At 49.3% G+C, this 13,658-nt stretch overlaps 1 protein-coding gene across 2 annotated transcripts in view; it reads right to left on the minus strand.

The window, feature by feature from the left end:
- PDE4B (phosphodiesterase 4B) overlaps window positions 1-13,658 on the minus strand; it is a gene marked incomplete at its 5' end in the record, with an annotated part of 194,197 nt that overhangs the window by 15,115 nt on the left and 165,424 nt on the right. For both annotated transcript variants that reach the window (XM_082314235.1, XM_082314236.1), the window contains one exon: window positions 12,370-12,482. In XM_082314235.1, coding sequence (XP_082170361.1) covers window positions 12,370-12,482 — 113 coding nt within the window. The remainder of the gene's footprint in view (window positions 1-12,369; window positions 12,483-13,658) is intronic.

Consider the following 13,658-nt stretch of genomic DNA (forward strand, 5'->3'; position numbering starts at 1 on the left):
CAACTGCTTCATAAAGTACAAAGGGTAGCTGCTACCTCTTCACAGAGGCACAAAGCAATTAAATGGCCTCCACAAGGTCACCTAAGCCACCTGCAGCAGAGATGAGGACAGATAAAAGACCTTGGGATTCTCATATCTGATCTTTAACTAGAAATCTGTCCCCTTCATCTCCTCCAACAGCCTTAATCTTGCTCACTTTTCCAGACTTTTAATCAGCAACCTTTTATAAAGGCAGACAGCAATATTACAGCACTGCTGAAAGGACTGTTGGTGCCAAACCCAGCCGAGACACCCACAGTGCTATGAGAATACCCACATGCTTTGCAAAGTTTATTGCAATTTACCATCTGAATGATGCTGGCACCTAAGCAGGATTTACTTAATAACACGATACCCTTTTAAAAACAACACAGTTCAGCATGGACCGAGGCATGCTGATGGTGCACTCAGTAATCACAATGTCTTCACTGCTCGTGGGGGGTATTTCGGATTTTTCCTGAGCTTCCCTTGATGTCGGGATGCTCTGGAGCGACACTGCTTCCTCTGAACTGCTTTGCCATTTGCCTGCGGCGCCCGCGGGGAGAAAGCACGTTGCTGCCTCTCTGCACAGATCAATGACTGATGTCATGTGCAAACCTCTGTAACGATCCCTTCGTTAAATCGATTTGACAGCAAAGGGTAAAACAAACAGATTGCACGCTAGCAATGAGAAAATACCAACTGCTCTGCCATTAAGCAAACAGAAGTGCTGCTGCTTTAAAGAGCTCGTGCATGAGCGCAGCACGGCCCTCAGCTCGGCAATTATGATAATGCCTATCAGCAACATGTGGACATGTGCTGTTATTTTCATAATTAATAATCATCTCGGTGCCTTTTACAAAGGAAATAAGCACTGATAACCTCGCTGTACAGATGGGAACCGAGGCACACATAAGAATATGCGTGCGCGCACACGAGGATGTACACGGGAGGGGATGCCCACCCCAACTCAAGGGGGTTTTCCCTTAAAAAGAAGCAAAATCAGGAAATGGGCTTGGGGCTCCCTTCTCTCTACCCCAAACTCCAATCACAGGACCATGCAATTAACACTTTCAACTGATGAAAAGAGTGCAGATAACGTAAATAAGATGAAGCCCCAACTGAAATTTTTAATAACCAAATACACATGGTGGTACAGCTGACCTTCCCAGCAAGTCACAGAGGTCTAAAACCATCTGGAAGATTGTGTGAGAAAAAGCCACCGCATCGCGTAGAGTTTTCCTGTTTTGCATGCTCTGAAGTAACTGCAGAAGCCATCTGAACCAAATTAAGTCTCCCAGAAATTGAATCATTCTTTGATTACCAGCAGTGACCCTTTTTCGTATACTCTCTGGTAGAGGGAATCACAGTTTCTTTCCAGCTTTCCAGTTGTGCGTGCGTGCGGTAATTTCCTTGATTACCATTGGGAAAGTTCACTCACAGTTCCCCTCTTGGCTGCCCATACCACACCCTCGCTGCTCACGTTTTCTCCGCGCCGGCAGTTGCACTATTTGCTATTACTTCTTCAGCGGCAGCGCGGGGCTGAGCACTGGCCCCAGCCCAAAGCTCTGCAAGGACTCGACCATGGGGACCTCTGCGGGCGCGCGGGAGGGCAGGGGCATCGGCACCAAGTGCACAGCAGCTCCTTCAACCGCTCGGCAGCTGGTCCTTCACCTCGTCCTAACCAAATGCTCTGCAGGCAAAGCTTGCTTGCCTTCATTTTTGCGCAGAGGAAGAAAATTTGGCCTAATTTATGATAAGATTTGCCACATTTAGGAGCCCAAGCACGCTGGGAGCGCGCTGGCTCCAGGGATGCCGCATGCGATATGGGGTGGAGTCCAGGGCAGCATCCAGCCACACATGGGAAATCTCCCTGGTGCTTCAATGTGGAAAATCCCACCTTTCTGGCTCTTTATTCAAGAAACAACTCTCTTCCTTTCCTAGGAAGGTTAGGGAGAGCCACGCAGAGGCACACACAGTTCTTGGCCTTTCCAGCCCCCCACACCGGCTCCAGCAATAGTTCTGTTATTCCTGTTCCTATTCCCCTTTGGAGTAAGGCATCAGAGGTGTTCCTGGTGCTTTACAGGGAGAATAAAGACAGGAGGATGTATCTGCTGCTGATGTAAATCCTTTGAAGTCGATTTATACCAGCTGGGGTTCCCTGAGGCCAAGAGTCTTTATGCAAAGAGGCTGCTTAAAAAAGTTTTAGTCATTTGCAGGAGCTGAGGGCAATTTCAAGATAAAAGAGCTGCTAAGATGCTGCGGGTCCAGCCCCAAGTACCTAGGGAGAGTGGGGTCCCACCCCACACTTTGATGGAGGAATCTCGGTGCAGATCTCCAGTGTGTAAAAATATTTATAAACTCTGTTCCCGGCGACCCACCCTTCTGACGCAAACATTACATCCCTCGCTCTTCCACCGCTCCTAGAAATCCTTAGAACAAAAGGATTTGTGGCACGAGGGCTACTTTCGCCTTTGATTTCCACGCAAAGGCAGCTGGGCTGAATCCTTCTCAGCTTAATTGCCCAGGTAAATCACTTCAGTTTCAGAGGCGCAATTAAACTTTGGTGTAACTCCATTCATTTCAACAGCTCTTCTCCTGGGAATAACTGGATGGCCAGCACCGGGAGCTGGGAAGAGCTGACACTCACCTGCCTGTGTGACAGAGCGGAAACGCGAGTCCAGCCGGAAATTATTTACATGCAGGAGGGAAATTACTCATCCATGTATGCAGTAACCGGGTCAAACAGCAAATGTGTAATGCTTTTGTCTGGACCTCTGGTCGCTTGAAGGGAATGGATATGACACTCATGTGCTACTGCACATGTTTTAAAAAATGAGATTAATCTCATCACCTGTGTTTGAGAAGCTGGAAGAAATATATGTAAATTCCTAGCTTTCCCTTCCTGACACGGCTACCTTGTTCCTCTATTGCACAGAGACACCTAACCCTTAGGCAGACAAAACTCCCGGAGTTAGGATTTTGCCTGAGCACAGGCAGAGCGAGACTCACAGGGTGCAATCCGGGTGCCCCAGGACAGCAGTCAGTACCAAACCTGGACACCCCCTGCTCACTCCTGAGATGGGCAGAGAAGCAGATCTCTGGCACACGAGCACCTTGTAACTCTCTGAAGATAATTCTTCATTACTCTGCTTTTTCCCCAAAGTACCTTTGGAAAACCTGCTGATTTTGCAGGGCTGGGGAATTTCATTTTCTGTTTTCTTAAAAAGTTCACAAGTCAAAAGAGTTAAAATTCTTTGATTTATAGGGGCAGGAACCTGATCCTTTATCTGTGCTTTCCTGATGTTACATCACTTACAGAAAGGACTGTGTCAAACAAATTTGCAGCTGTCCTTGTTACTTCGTAACTTCTATCGATTTTCCTTTTTAAGCACTCACATGAAAGATGATGGGAAGGTGCATTTAAATGTTTAAAGAAAAAATGAGCCCGTTTCACACCGATCAGTACCAAAGGAGAAAGTTTTCAGACATATTTCAGTGCCTGGAGAAAAGTGGAATGGTTGCAGTCAACTATCAGTCATTAGAAAAATCAAATGCTTTTGCAACTCTTTCTAGTTCTTGTTTCCTAAAACAATATAGTTTTTAATGCACTAGAAACTATTTTTAATGAGATACAAAATACTATTTGGGTTTTGGTTTTTTTTTGTTTTCCCTTCAGCTTATTTTTTAAACCAAAAAGTAAACACACGGTTATGAAATCTCCAATTTCACATCAAAGGAGAGTTGATTTATATATATGTTCAAAGGAAGACTTTAAAGGAGTAACATCATGACCAACTTGTTGGCCTTATGTTATTAGAATAATTTAAAAATCCACAATGTAAATGTTGATAAATAAATAGCATGTTGCCATAAATCAGCATGTGGCTGCTCCTGAAAGCAATAACATATATCTGATGTAGACAGAACAATATTTAGATTTTACCTATAAAGTTTAGTGTTTCTGAAAGCAGCGGAACCTCCCTTGGGTGGGACGTATTTATGCAACACGGGGCTTAAAAAGTGATGAAGTGGAACCTGAAGCAAGAGTATTATCACCAGTACATTTCCAGCTCATTTCCAGACAAGTGAGACTTGAAATATGTAAATTGCATTAAAATGCCGGAAAGGAGAAACTCCCTATAGGATCCTGCCCAAGGAAAGCACTGTGAATTTGCACTGCTTAGAAACTGATACTGAATTTCCTTATTTAAAAGCAGGCTCAGGGCATGTTACTCACTTGCTGGGAACTGGTAAGGCGGCAGAAGAAAAACCCCCTCCACCCGATGCTGGGGAATCGGTAAGGTCATGGAGAAACCACTCCGTTTACTTTCCTGAAAATGAATGTGTCATGTGTTTATAAGGTGTGCCTGCCCGAGCTTTTGTTGGCACACAGAGAAAATGCCTGCCATACCCTGCAGGGCCAAATCTGCTTACCACCTCCTCGATCGGGGCAGTCCTGCAGCATCTATTGCCGATGAATTCAAGTCTCGGTCTATCCAATACCATTGTGTTTGGTACCCAACAGCCCTTGGTTTAGATTTACATTTGTTTGGATGGACATAAAATAGCAGGACTGAGAGAGTTTAAGATTTCACGCTGCATCGTGTGACAAAGCACATATTGTGTGTCTCCTTTGGCGTAAAAACCACGGCAGTGGGGTATGGCCCAGTCTGCAGCTTGAACTGAAGCTTTGGGTTCCTTTGCAAGAGGCTCAGGTTGGTTTCTACTTCATCCAAAATGCTCCTCCTATACTTAACAATAGGTCTCTTCTAGCCAATTAATACTTGCAACTATATCTGGAGTCTACATGTCAGTTTATTATATTTTGTATTAATTTCCTCACCAGTAAGCAGCAAAAAAACGCCTGGCACCAAAACTCTTCACCTGTTAAAACTGCACACCGCAAGAACTCTCGATCAGACAGAAGCTGAGCAGCAGTCCCCAGGAACTGCTCTCTCTCCATCACTGAAAGGTGCATTTTTATAACATAAACCAAATTGCACCAGAAGAGAAAGGACAAACACACAAACGACAAGCTACAGGCAAGGGGTAACTCTAGCACCACCTTTCCCAGAGCAGCTGTGTGCAGCGCGATGAGCATTCATATCAGTTTTTCATCCCAGCGCTGCTTTTATTCTTCACTCGAATGAGAGGTGTGTCAATCAAACCAGAAACAAGCAAAAACACTTGTTCTGCAAAATCATTTTTATAGAGCTTTACAAGGTGGAAAAATGTTTGTCACGTTAACTGCAAAAGTAAAATCAGGAAGAAGAGACAGTAAGTACCAGCCCGAGCTGAAGGCCAGGAAGCAACAGCAAAATTAAAACCTACAGCAGGTTGTTTGTTGACATAAAGTTGATTAAAGAAAGACCTGATGCAGCTGACAACATCTGTGGCCTGAGAGCATCTGAGAGCAGATAGTGCTCCAGAAGGCTGCAGATCTCAGACCAAAATCTTCTGTCAGTCACACCCATGCAAACCACACTGATGAAGTCTCGAGTGCCAAAGGAAGCGAAACGACTACGTAAAGAGAGCCCACAAACCAAAGAGCCTCCCCAGCCGCTCGTCCCTGCCAGGGCAGGCAGGAAGCAGGCAGAGGCATCCCTACTCCTGTGGGGTTTGGGGGTGAACGGTAAGGAGATGCTGGACATTCAGATGCAATATACCTGGATTACATTCCCAATCTTCAGGAAAAAAAAAAACAAAACAACAAACAACTGAGAGGGAAGAGCATTTGTCATTTAACAAGAGAGCAATGCAATTAAACATGGGATTTCGTTAATCGTATGAAGCAGCCATTTAAATTTAATTTAAATTTGAGTCAGGCTCCGCAGTCATCATTTAGGCAAATCCAGCTGGGGTTTTACCTGAGTAGGAGAACAGGCTTTGGAAAATTCAAATAACTTTGTGCCCTGAGATGACTTTTCCAAGATGCCCATAAGAAAAACTCTGGCAACTTTTAGTCAACATAAGTCCCTTTGCTTCAGAAAACACAGGATAAAGAGTAAGTCCTGTGGAAGAAGTCAGTGTAGCTCTACAATACAATTCCCCCCCCCCACCAAAAAAAACATGGCAGTTGGTCCTGCCAAAGTGAAAATGAGCCTAATGCAAGCACCAAAACCATACGGAATGCACTAATTAATGTAAATATATTTAAATGAAAAATCCGTCTCACACAGAGATAGGCAAATGATTTGCAGAATAATTTTTATGTAGCGTTTGCCCAGCTGTGCTAAACCAGCAGCAAGGTGAGGCATTTCTTGTTTGTTTGCTTTAAACACAGAGCAAAGGCTTTAATCAGAGGCATCTCTCCCTCTAAGAGCTCTGACGGATGAGCTTTCAAACCAATACACCTCCACAACATGTTCTAGCTCTGATAACACAACTTCTTTCAATTAAGTTTCACTTAGTGCAAATATTTTGATCACCAGCTGCCCCACCAAAAGCAGTTGTTCTGCAACTGGGTAAAAACCAAGGAGTTTGGAGGCAGGCTGTGGAAATCAGCTTGGTCCACAAGATCAGAGTCAGGACTCTGAGGATTAAATCCTACTTTGAAATCCTTCACAGCCTGCTCCCATCCTAAGTGATGCTCCTCCTCTGAGACTTCATGCATCTCCAGTATCCTTACTTCACTTCCAGAGAGGTCACTGCTCTGAACAGTTAGTGACTCTCTAGTCCTGCCCTCAAATCATGATTCATTTTGAACCTGCCTTTGAGCTATTATTTATTTAAGCCCCACCCTAATGTGCTGTAATGTAAAAGTCTGAGAATGCAGAACTTTAAAACCCATCACATCCAAGTAGAAGCAGAAATGTTTAAAGGACATGCTAGAAGGTCCTGGGCACCGCTGTGTCCCGGAGGATGGCAGCGCCCCAGAAAGGCTCCTGGGAAGATGGATTTGAAGCAAAACTCAAACCCCAAAGCCTTCATCTCTGCTGTGGCTATCTAGATGTGCACCAGCCGCACGTGCGGTGCATGGCTGTGGGATCGCCCTCGTACAGGCTTTTCGCGCTCATTTATCACAACAGTCCCAGAGGATGAGAAAGTGTCGGCCACTCAAAGTCACTTTGCTCTAGGAGGGCTCCTGACTGGCACTTTTCACAGACAATGGTGAAGCTTTCCAATATTTCATTTTTTTAATATTTGAATCAGTTTAACTAAGATATCTGGAAACTGGCAGCCCAGAGGGCTTGCAAGACCAAACTATTAGATTGTTAAATAAGCCCACGTATGGCCCCACTATTCCACCTCACTCGTATGACAATAATCAGAATTATTTATTTTAGTGGCCAAAGAGCAAGGGAGGAGGAATAGGATGGATACAGAGACAGCTATCCTAAAATCCATTTAGGATAGTGATGAGAAGCGATACACAGGAGATGACTGGGACCCAGCTCCCCAAGTCTTGAACATCCATGAGGAGCTCTGAGGGGTATCACAGTCTGGGGCAGAGCCACCGTCCAGAGCTGGCTCCTCCTCACCCAGCAGGCTTCACTGGAGTCCCAAGTGTCCCTGTTAAAAAACCTGGGTCCCGCATCACACACAGCTTTGCCTGAAGAAATACAGTGCCCTGTCCTCTAGAACAAGGACATCCTCAACACAAATAAAATGCCATCAGATAAAACAAAGATGGAGTGAATATTCCCAACCTCAGGTATAAACAGCTCCCACCGCAGTGTTCATCAGGCACAATGATCGTCTAGTGTCCTGCTCTGCAGACAGCAGCTGTACGTCTAAGAAACAGTTAACGGCCGCGGAGCACGCAACGTGGGTTAGGGCTCTCCAGGGACCAGCTCTGCAGGGACTGCCGGGAGCAATGCCAGGGGCTGCTCTGACCGGCCTGCCGCACTCCGGAGAGCTCTCCCAGGCGCTTGGTCGTGGATCCCTGTTTCCGTAACGCAAGTCCCCGGGCGAGGGGAATACCGGCATGCGGCTGGGGAACCGCGTGCGGAGCTCAGTGATTCATCCTGGCTTGTAAAAACAGGAGACGTGGAAGTCTCTTTGTTTCGCTGGCTGCTGCACAAGTGAACAAGCCTCTCTTTGTGCGGCGCTCGGTTATTTTAAAGCATATTAAACAAAGGAAGTTACAGCAAAAGCAACCGAAAGACTAAACAGCTCGGCACCACATAAGGGAAACATCACGTACGAAGAGGACAAGATTCGGGGCTGATGGACTGGCAGAAGACAGGCGAGTGAGAGCGGAGGCTGTGCAGCCCAGCACATACGCTGCTGGCACTTGGCCCCACACCGTGCTCGACCTCCACCACGGACCTCAGGAGTTTACATTAGTGTCCAGATGTTTATTTAGCCACTGTCTCCTGAAAACTAGGTGCGGCCTTGCTCCTCTTTTCTGACCGAAATGCCCTTTGAAATACAAGCAAAATGAAATCAGTTATGTTTATCTTAGTGGCTTCTGGCTCACAAGCGACCAAGATAGCACTGTGGAGCCCCGCCGTGCTGCTGCCCCGAGCTGCTGGCTGAAAACGGCCTTGGGTGGCAAGATTTAAGTCATGTTATTCAGCACTCGGTAGTAACGGAGATGTCTTTAAGAGTTGAAATAAGAGAGTTTAAGGATTTACTCTGCAGTGTTTGTAGCTGCATGGGCAGTGCTGGCAGGGAAGGGTCCCCCAAGGAACAGTCTGGGGACAGAAGAAGATTTTGAAAGTTGCAAGAGCACAAGGCAGGCACCCTGATGACACCACCTCTGTCTACCCAAAATTAGAATATCCCCACAGACTACAACTTATGTTATCTGTCCATTTACTTACTCGATGGACTGCAAAAAGCTCTAAATAAGACTGGTCCAATTTAAGGAGATGGAAAGGTGCTGCTTAGGTCCATTCAGATATATCCATTTTACATGTGATCTGGGCTGTATCCTGCACAGACAGGCAGGTAGCTCTTGAGAAATAATACATTTTCTCCATCCCTCATTTCTATGATATTATGGCTCCGTAAAAACTTGGAGCTGGCAAGAGCAGCATTTCAGCTGGGAAAAATACTTGCTCCTTCTTATGATTCGGGGGACGCACTGAGCATGTCCTCCCCCAGATCCCAAATGCTATATTAGGTAATAGAGCTGAGAGGGTCCTGCGCTTCCGTCTGCAGGACAAGCGAAGCTGCGGACAGCTGCCTAATGCCGAACGCAACATTACAGAGTAGCCACCAAGAGAGAAAATACCCCGTCTTTTTCGGCAGCCCCGTGACTCACAAGTCCTTCTGAGACACAGCAGTTGCCTGAGCTGGAAGCTGGACAGGGTGATAAATGCAGGAAAAAAAGAATATATATGTTACAATAATGTAAATACATGTGGTCTGCTTCTGCAGGCAGCACTGAGTGCCTACAGAGCTTTACAGGTAATTTTGTTTCATTGCAAAGCTGCAGTGCCATACTCTGCTCACAGCAAAAGATCAGTGTAATGTCAGGAAAATAAATTCCCTTCATGTCAGTTGCATTCCCTGCAACCAGGTAGTTTTCCAGGTAGTTTTTTCTCTAATTTAGAAAGTTAAGGGCACCAGTGCATGGTCAGTTGTTCTTTAGCAGAAGCTTGCAGCTGGAGCAGCAAGTGACTGGGGCTGGTTTGCAGATCAGGCACTGCTCTGGTAATGCGTCAGGACTCACGGACGCCGACAACAGCACGCTGGGGAGCAGAGCTCCCCTCTTTGCCAGTTTGATGTCCGATCCCCGGTCATAGGACTGTAGGGTCCCACCGTGCAAGCGGCAGTGCTCCCTTGGCTCACAGTGATGTCAGTGCAATCAGGCTTGTTAGCTCACAGTAAGATTACCTGCTCATTTCCTCACTTCTCCTGTAATTAACTCACATCTTTAAAAAGTATACGCACATGTTTTAACTGATGTTTTCCAAAAACCATCAGCTCACAGCCAGGATGCCGTCCTGCATGGCGTTTCCCCCCAGCGATTCCGTTTTGGTGCAGGACTTCTGAGAATCACCCTGCAAACACGTATGGCGAGATACTCCCTCTCTGCCTGCTGTTGTTGCAACTCTGGATTTTCTAAACTACGTCTGTCAGGAAGGAGACAGGAAATTCGAGTCACACTTGCAACAGCTGTGCCATGCCTACTATCAGTCTCAAATGACGTAGTTTGGCTTGGGTGGCGTGGGGCCAGGAACTCGTCAAGAGGAGAGGTCAGGAAGATAGGTCACTGTTTATACTGCTCTTGCACTTGGGAGCATGCTGAGTCTATTTGCTTTCTTCCTATCTATACTGTTTCTCTTTCCGTTTTTCTTTAATAACGTGGAGCCCAAGCATCCTGTTTTCAAAACATCTGACTGTTTTGCTATTTACCGGTGACAAATTTAAATGCCTTTGACCGAAGCAGGCAGCTGAGTGGGATACGTGGCGAAGGGAAAAACCTGACCAATTAAGGACCGTTGCAGCCTCCTCCTGAAGATGCACGTTTCCAACCCAACGGCTCCTCGCACTGCAAGATCACTCAGCAGATTGTACATCTGCCACCAAAACCCGAAAACCACAAACCCCCAAACTAATTTGTGTCAATATTTACTGCTGATGAGGAAAGGAAAGCGAGGTGTGAGGCCATTTTATGCTCTTCTTTCAGAGATGAAAACGATACTGGAAGTTGACCAAAAAGTGCAGACATTTCAGAAACTGGTTATGAAAGAACAAAGTTTCAGGAACCTTTTGCTCGACCCAGCCGTAAGCCATTTGCACACAGAGGGATCACAACTTTTAATTACTACAATAAGCAGTTTAGTTAGTCTTTCACCTTCACGAGTCCAGCTTTGGCACTCAGCAAAAAAAAAAATAATCTCAAAATGAAGGGCATCAGCGTCCACATTGGAGCAGCAGCCTTCTCTGCAGCCTAAACCTTTCTCAACTTTCACCCTGGCTTCCCTCAACACAAACTCAAAAAAAATAATATTCCTTTCTTGAAAGCTCGGTCTATAAAACTTTTATTGCTTCCTTTGCCCCTGCACGTCGTGGTAATCACTAACAGAGGAGGAAGCTGGAATAACACGGGATATTTCTTTGCTCAACTTTTTCCATAAAATCAGTTTATGATTCAGCATTTCTGATTTCATTAATTTCCAATTAGGAAAAAAAATAATCACATCGGGTTCGTGCAGTACAACTCAGAACTGGGTTTAACCATGGCAACTGGTCAAAGGCATGGATGCAGCAGGCACAGCCCGCATCCCAAGGACCGAGCAAGCTCAGCCCGGGACTGCATGACCTGCTCCACCGGACAACGCAGGGCTGTAAACGCTGCCTGAAAGCCTGGGTGCAGAAACCAAGAAAACTTGAAAAAACCAAGGCACGGGGATGGGGAGCAGCCAGCCTGTCCCGGAGGTGCAAAGGCTCCGCTGGAGCCAAGCGCTGCCCCGGGCAGCGGCTGGGATCAGAGCGGGGAGGAGGCTTCGGCCCCGGGGGAGGGAGTGCCTCCCATCCAGCAGCTGCCACCCCGGCAAATTGAGGTCTGACTTGAGGGGATGCTGAAGCGAACCTGGGCTGATGCTTTGGCTCGGCAGGACGGAGCTGGGGAGCCCGGCTCCAGCACGGGCGGCGCGGGCAGGAACATCAACTTCCAAAAGTTGCACAAAGGTGCTCAGACCTCGCATTTCGCTTTCCTTCCTCTCTGCTGCGCCTCAGTATACGCCGGGGACTCTCCGCTCTCCCTCCTGCTCCTCTGCCTTTTAGCGCAGCGTACTTTGCTTACTTTATTTTAGCACCGTACTCCTCGCAGAAAAACTCTAAACTCCCCCTTCGTTCACGGCGCATTAAAAACTGAAAAAAAGGTCCCGGGAGGCGGGCGAGCGGCTCCTCTCGAAGCTCATTCCCTACGCACGGTCTTTGACTTCGCACCCTCATCATGTGCTGGCAAGCGGTGCCGAGCCAGCCCACCACATTAAAAATGAAATTAAACGCTTACCGAAAGACAAAACAGCAATAAAATAACGTACCACAATGTTTAGAGTTTTCCATTATTACGGACAGACAACAATGAAGATAATTGACTTTTGAAGTGATAATTGGTTAAATGCGGGCGTTTTAACAGTGTTTCTGGTAATCTCGGTTCCGAAGGGACCGGCGCTAATTGAAACCTCTTTCACTTCTCAGAAATGAGCCCGGCGGTAAGGATCGCTCTCCCGGCGCCGTCCCGCCGTGCCACCGCCAGTGTTTTCTGGCCGTGCCACTTGCGGGGGAAACCCGCACCTCCTTCCCCGGGAGTAACTGGAGTTGCCCTCCTGTACAGAGGCGCAGACGGGCCGGGCATCACGCTGCCGTGCCCCGCGCCGCCCCGCATCCCCGCTCCGCATCCCCGCCCCGCATCCCCGCTCCGCATCCCCCCGCCGCCCGGCTCACCTTGTTGGATGCCATCTCGCTGACAGAGCGGTAGGTCTGGATGGTCTCCAGCTGATCCAGGCACCAGTCGAGCTCCTCCAGCGTCTCCATGGCCAACTTCTGGTAGGGCTCCTCTGCGAAGAGGCAGACGGACATGTAGTCGGGCTGGCGCGGCGGCAGCCTCTCCATGGCGGGGCCGCCCGAGCCGCCGCCAGCGCCGCCGGAGGTGCCGCACCGCTCCCTCATCATGCGGCCGCCGCTGCGCTCCCCTCGCCGCCGGCGAGCAAATCCCCGCCCGCCGCTGGCACCCGGCACGGCCCCGGCCCCGGCCGCCCGCCCCGGCCCGCCCCGGCCCGCCCCGCCCCGGCCCCGCAGCCCGCCCTGCCCCCGCGGGACGGGGAAGCGGGCGCCCCCCGGGCAGGGCAGGGCCGGGCCGGGCCGGGCCGCGGCTCCGGGAGCGCCGGCCCCCCCCGGCTGCTGCGGGGGCCCGGGCCGCCCCCGTCGCTCGGCGCTGCCCGCGCCCGGGACGCTGGTCCTGCGCCAGCCCCGCTCCCCGCCCGGCCGGGCCCCTGCGCCCTGCCGGGGCCTGATCCCCGGGCCTGCTCCCCAGCCCCGCCTGGTCCTGCTCCCCACCAGCCCTGCTCCCTAACCCCACCAGCCCTGCTCCCCAACCCTGCCAGCCCTGCTCCCTAATCCCATCTGGTCCTGCTCCCTGCCAGCTCCTGTTCCCCAACCCCACCTGGTCCCACTCCCCAACCCCACCTGATCCTGCTTCCTAACCCTGCCAACCCCGGCACCCCACCAGTCCTGCTCCCCAACCCCACCAGTCCTGCTCCCCAACCTCACCTGGCCCTGCTCACCAACCCCACCAGCTCTGCTCCCCAACCCGGCCATCCCTGGTCCCCGTCACCCCTGGCTCCCCAATCCTGCCAGCCCGTGCTCCCCGCCAGCCTTGACCATCAGCCACCAGCCCCGCACCCCGCTGGTCCTGCTCCCCAGTGCCACCCGCCCGTGCTCCCCAGCAGGCCCTGCACCCCAGCCTCGCCAGCCCTACTCCCCAACCCCGCCAGACCCTGCTCCCACCGAGCTCTGCTCCTTGACCCTGCCAGCTGGACAACGTGCTCCTGAGTGGCTCTCGGCGTAAAAGTTAAGGTTTACATAAGCGGATACAGTGAATCATAAAATCTCCCCATGAATGTAACTGCTTCTCATAATACCAGTGACATATGCTTACCCCATAAATCTGTCAAAGTTAATGGATTCAGCATTTCTAATGGCACTGGCTGAGCAGGTAACAGTGACATCAGAGG

Source organism: Platalea leucorodia (genome assembly GCF_965183815.1).
Source record: "Platalea leucorodia genome assembly, chromosome: 5".
NCBI classification, from domain to species: domain Eukaryota; kingdom Metazoa; phylum Chordata; class Aves; order Pelecaniformes; family Threskiornithidae; genus Platalea; species Platalea leucorodia.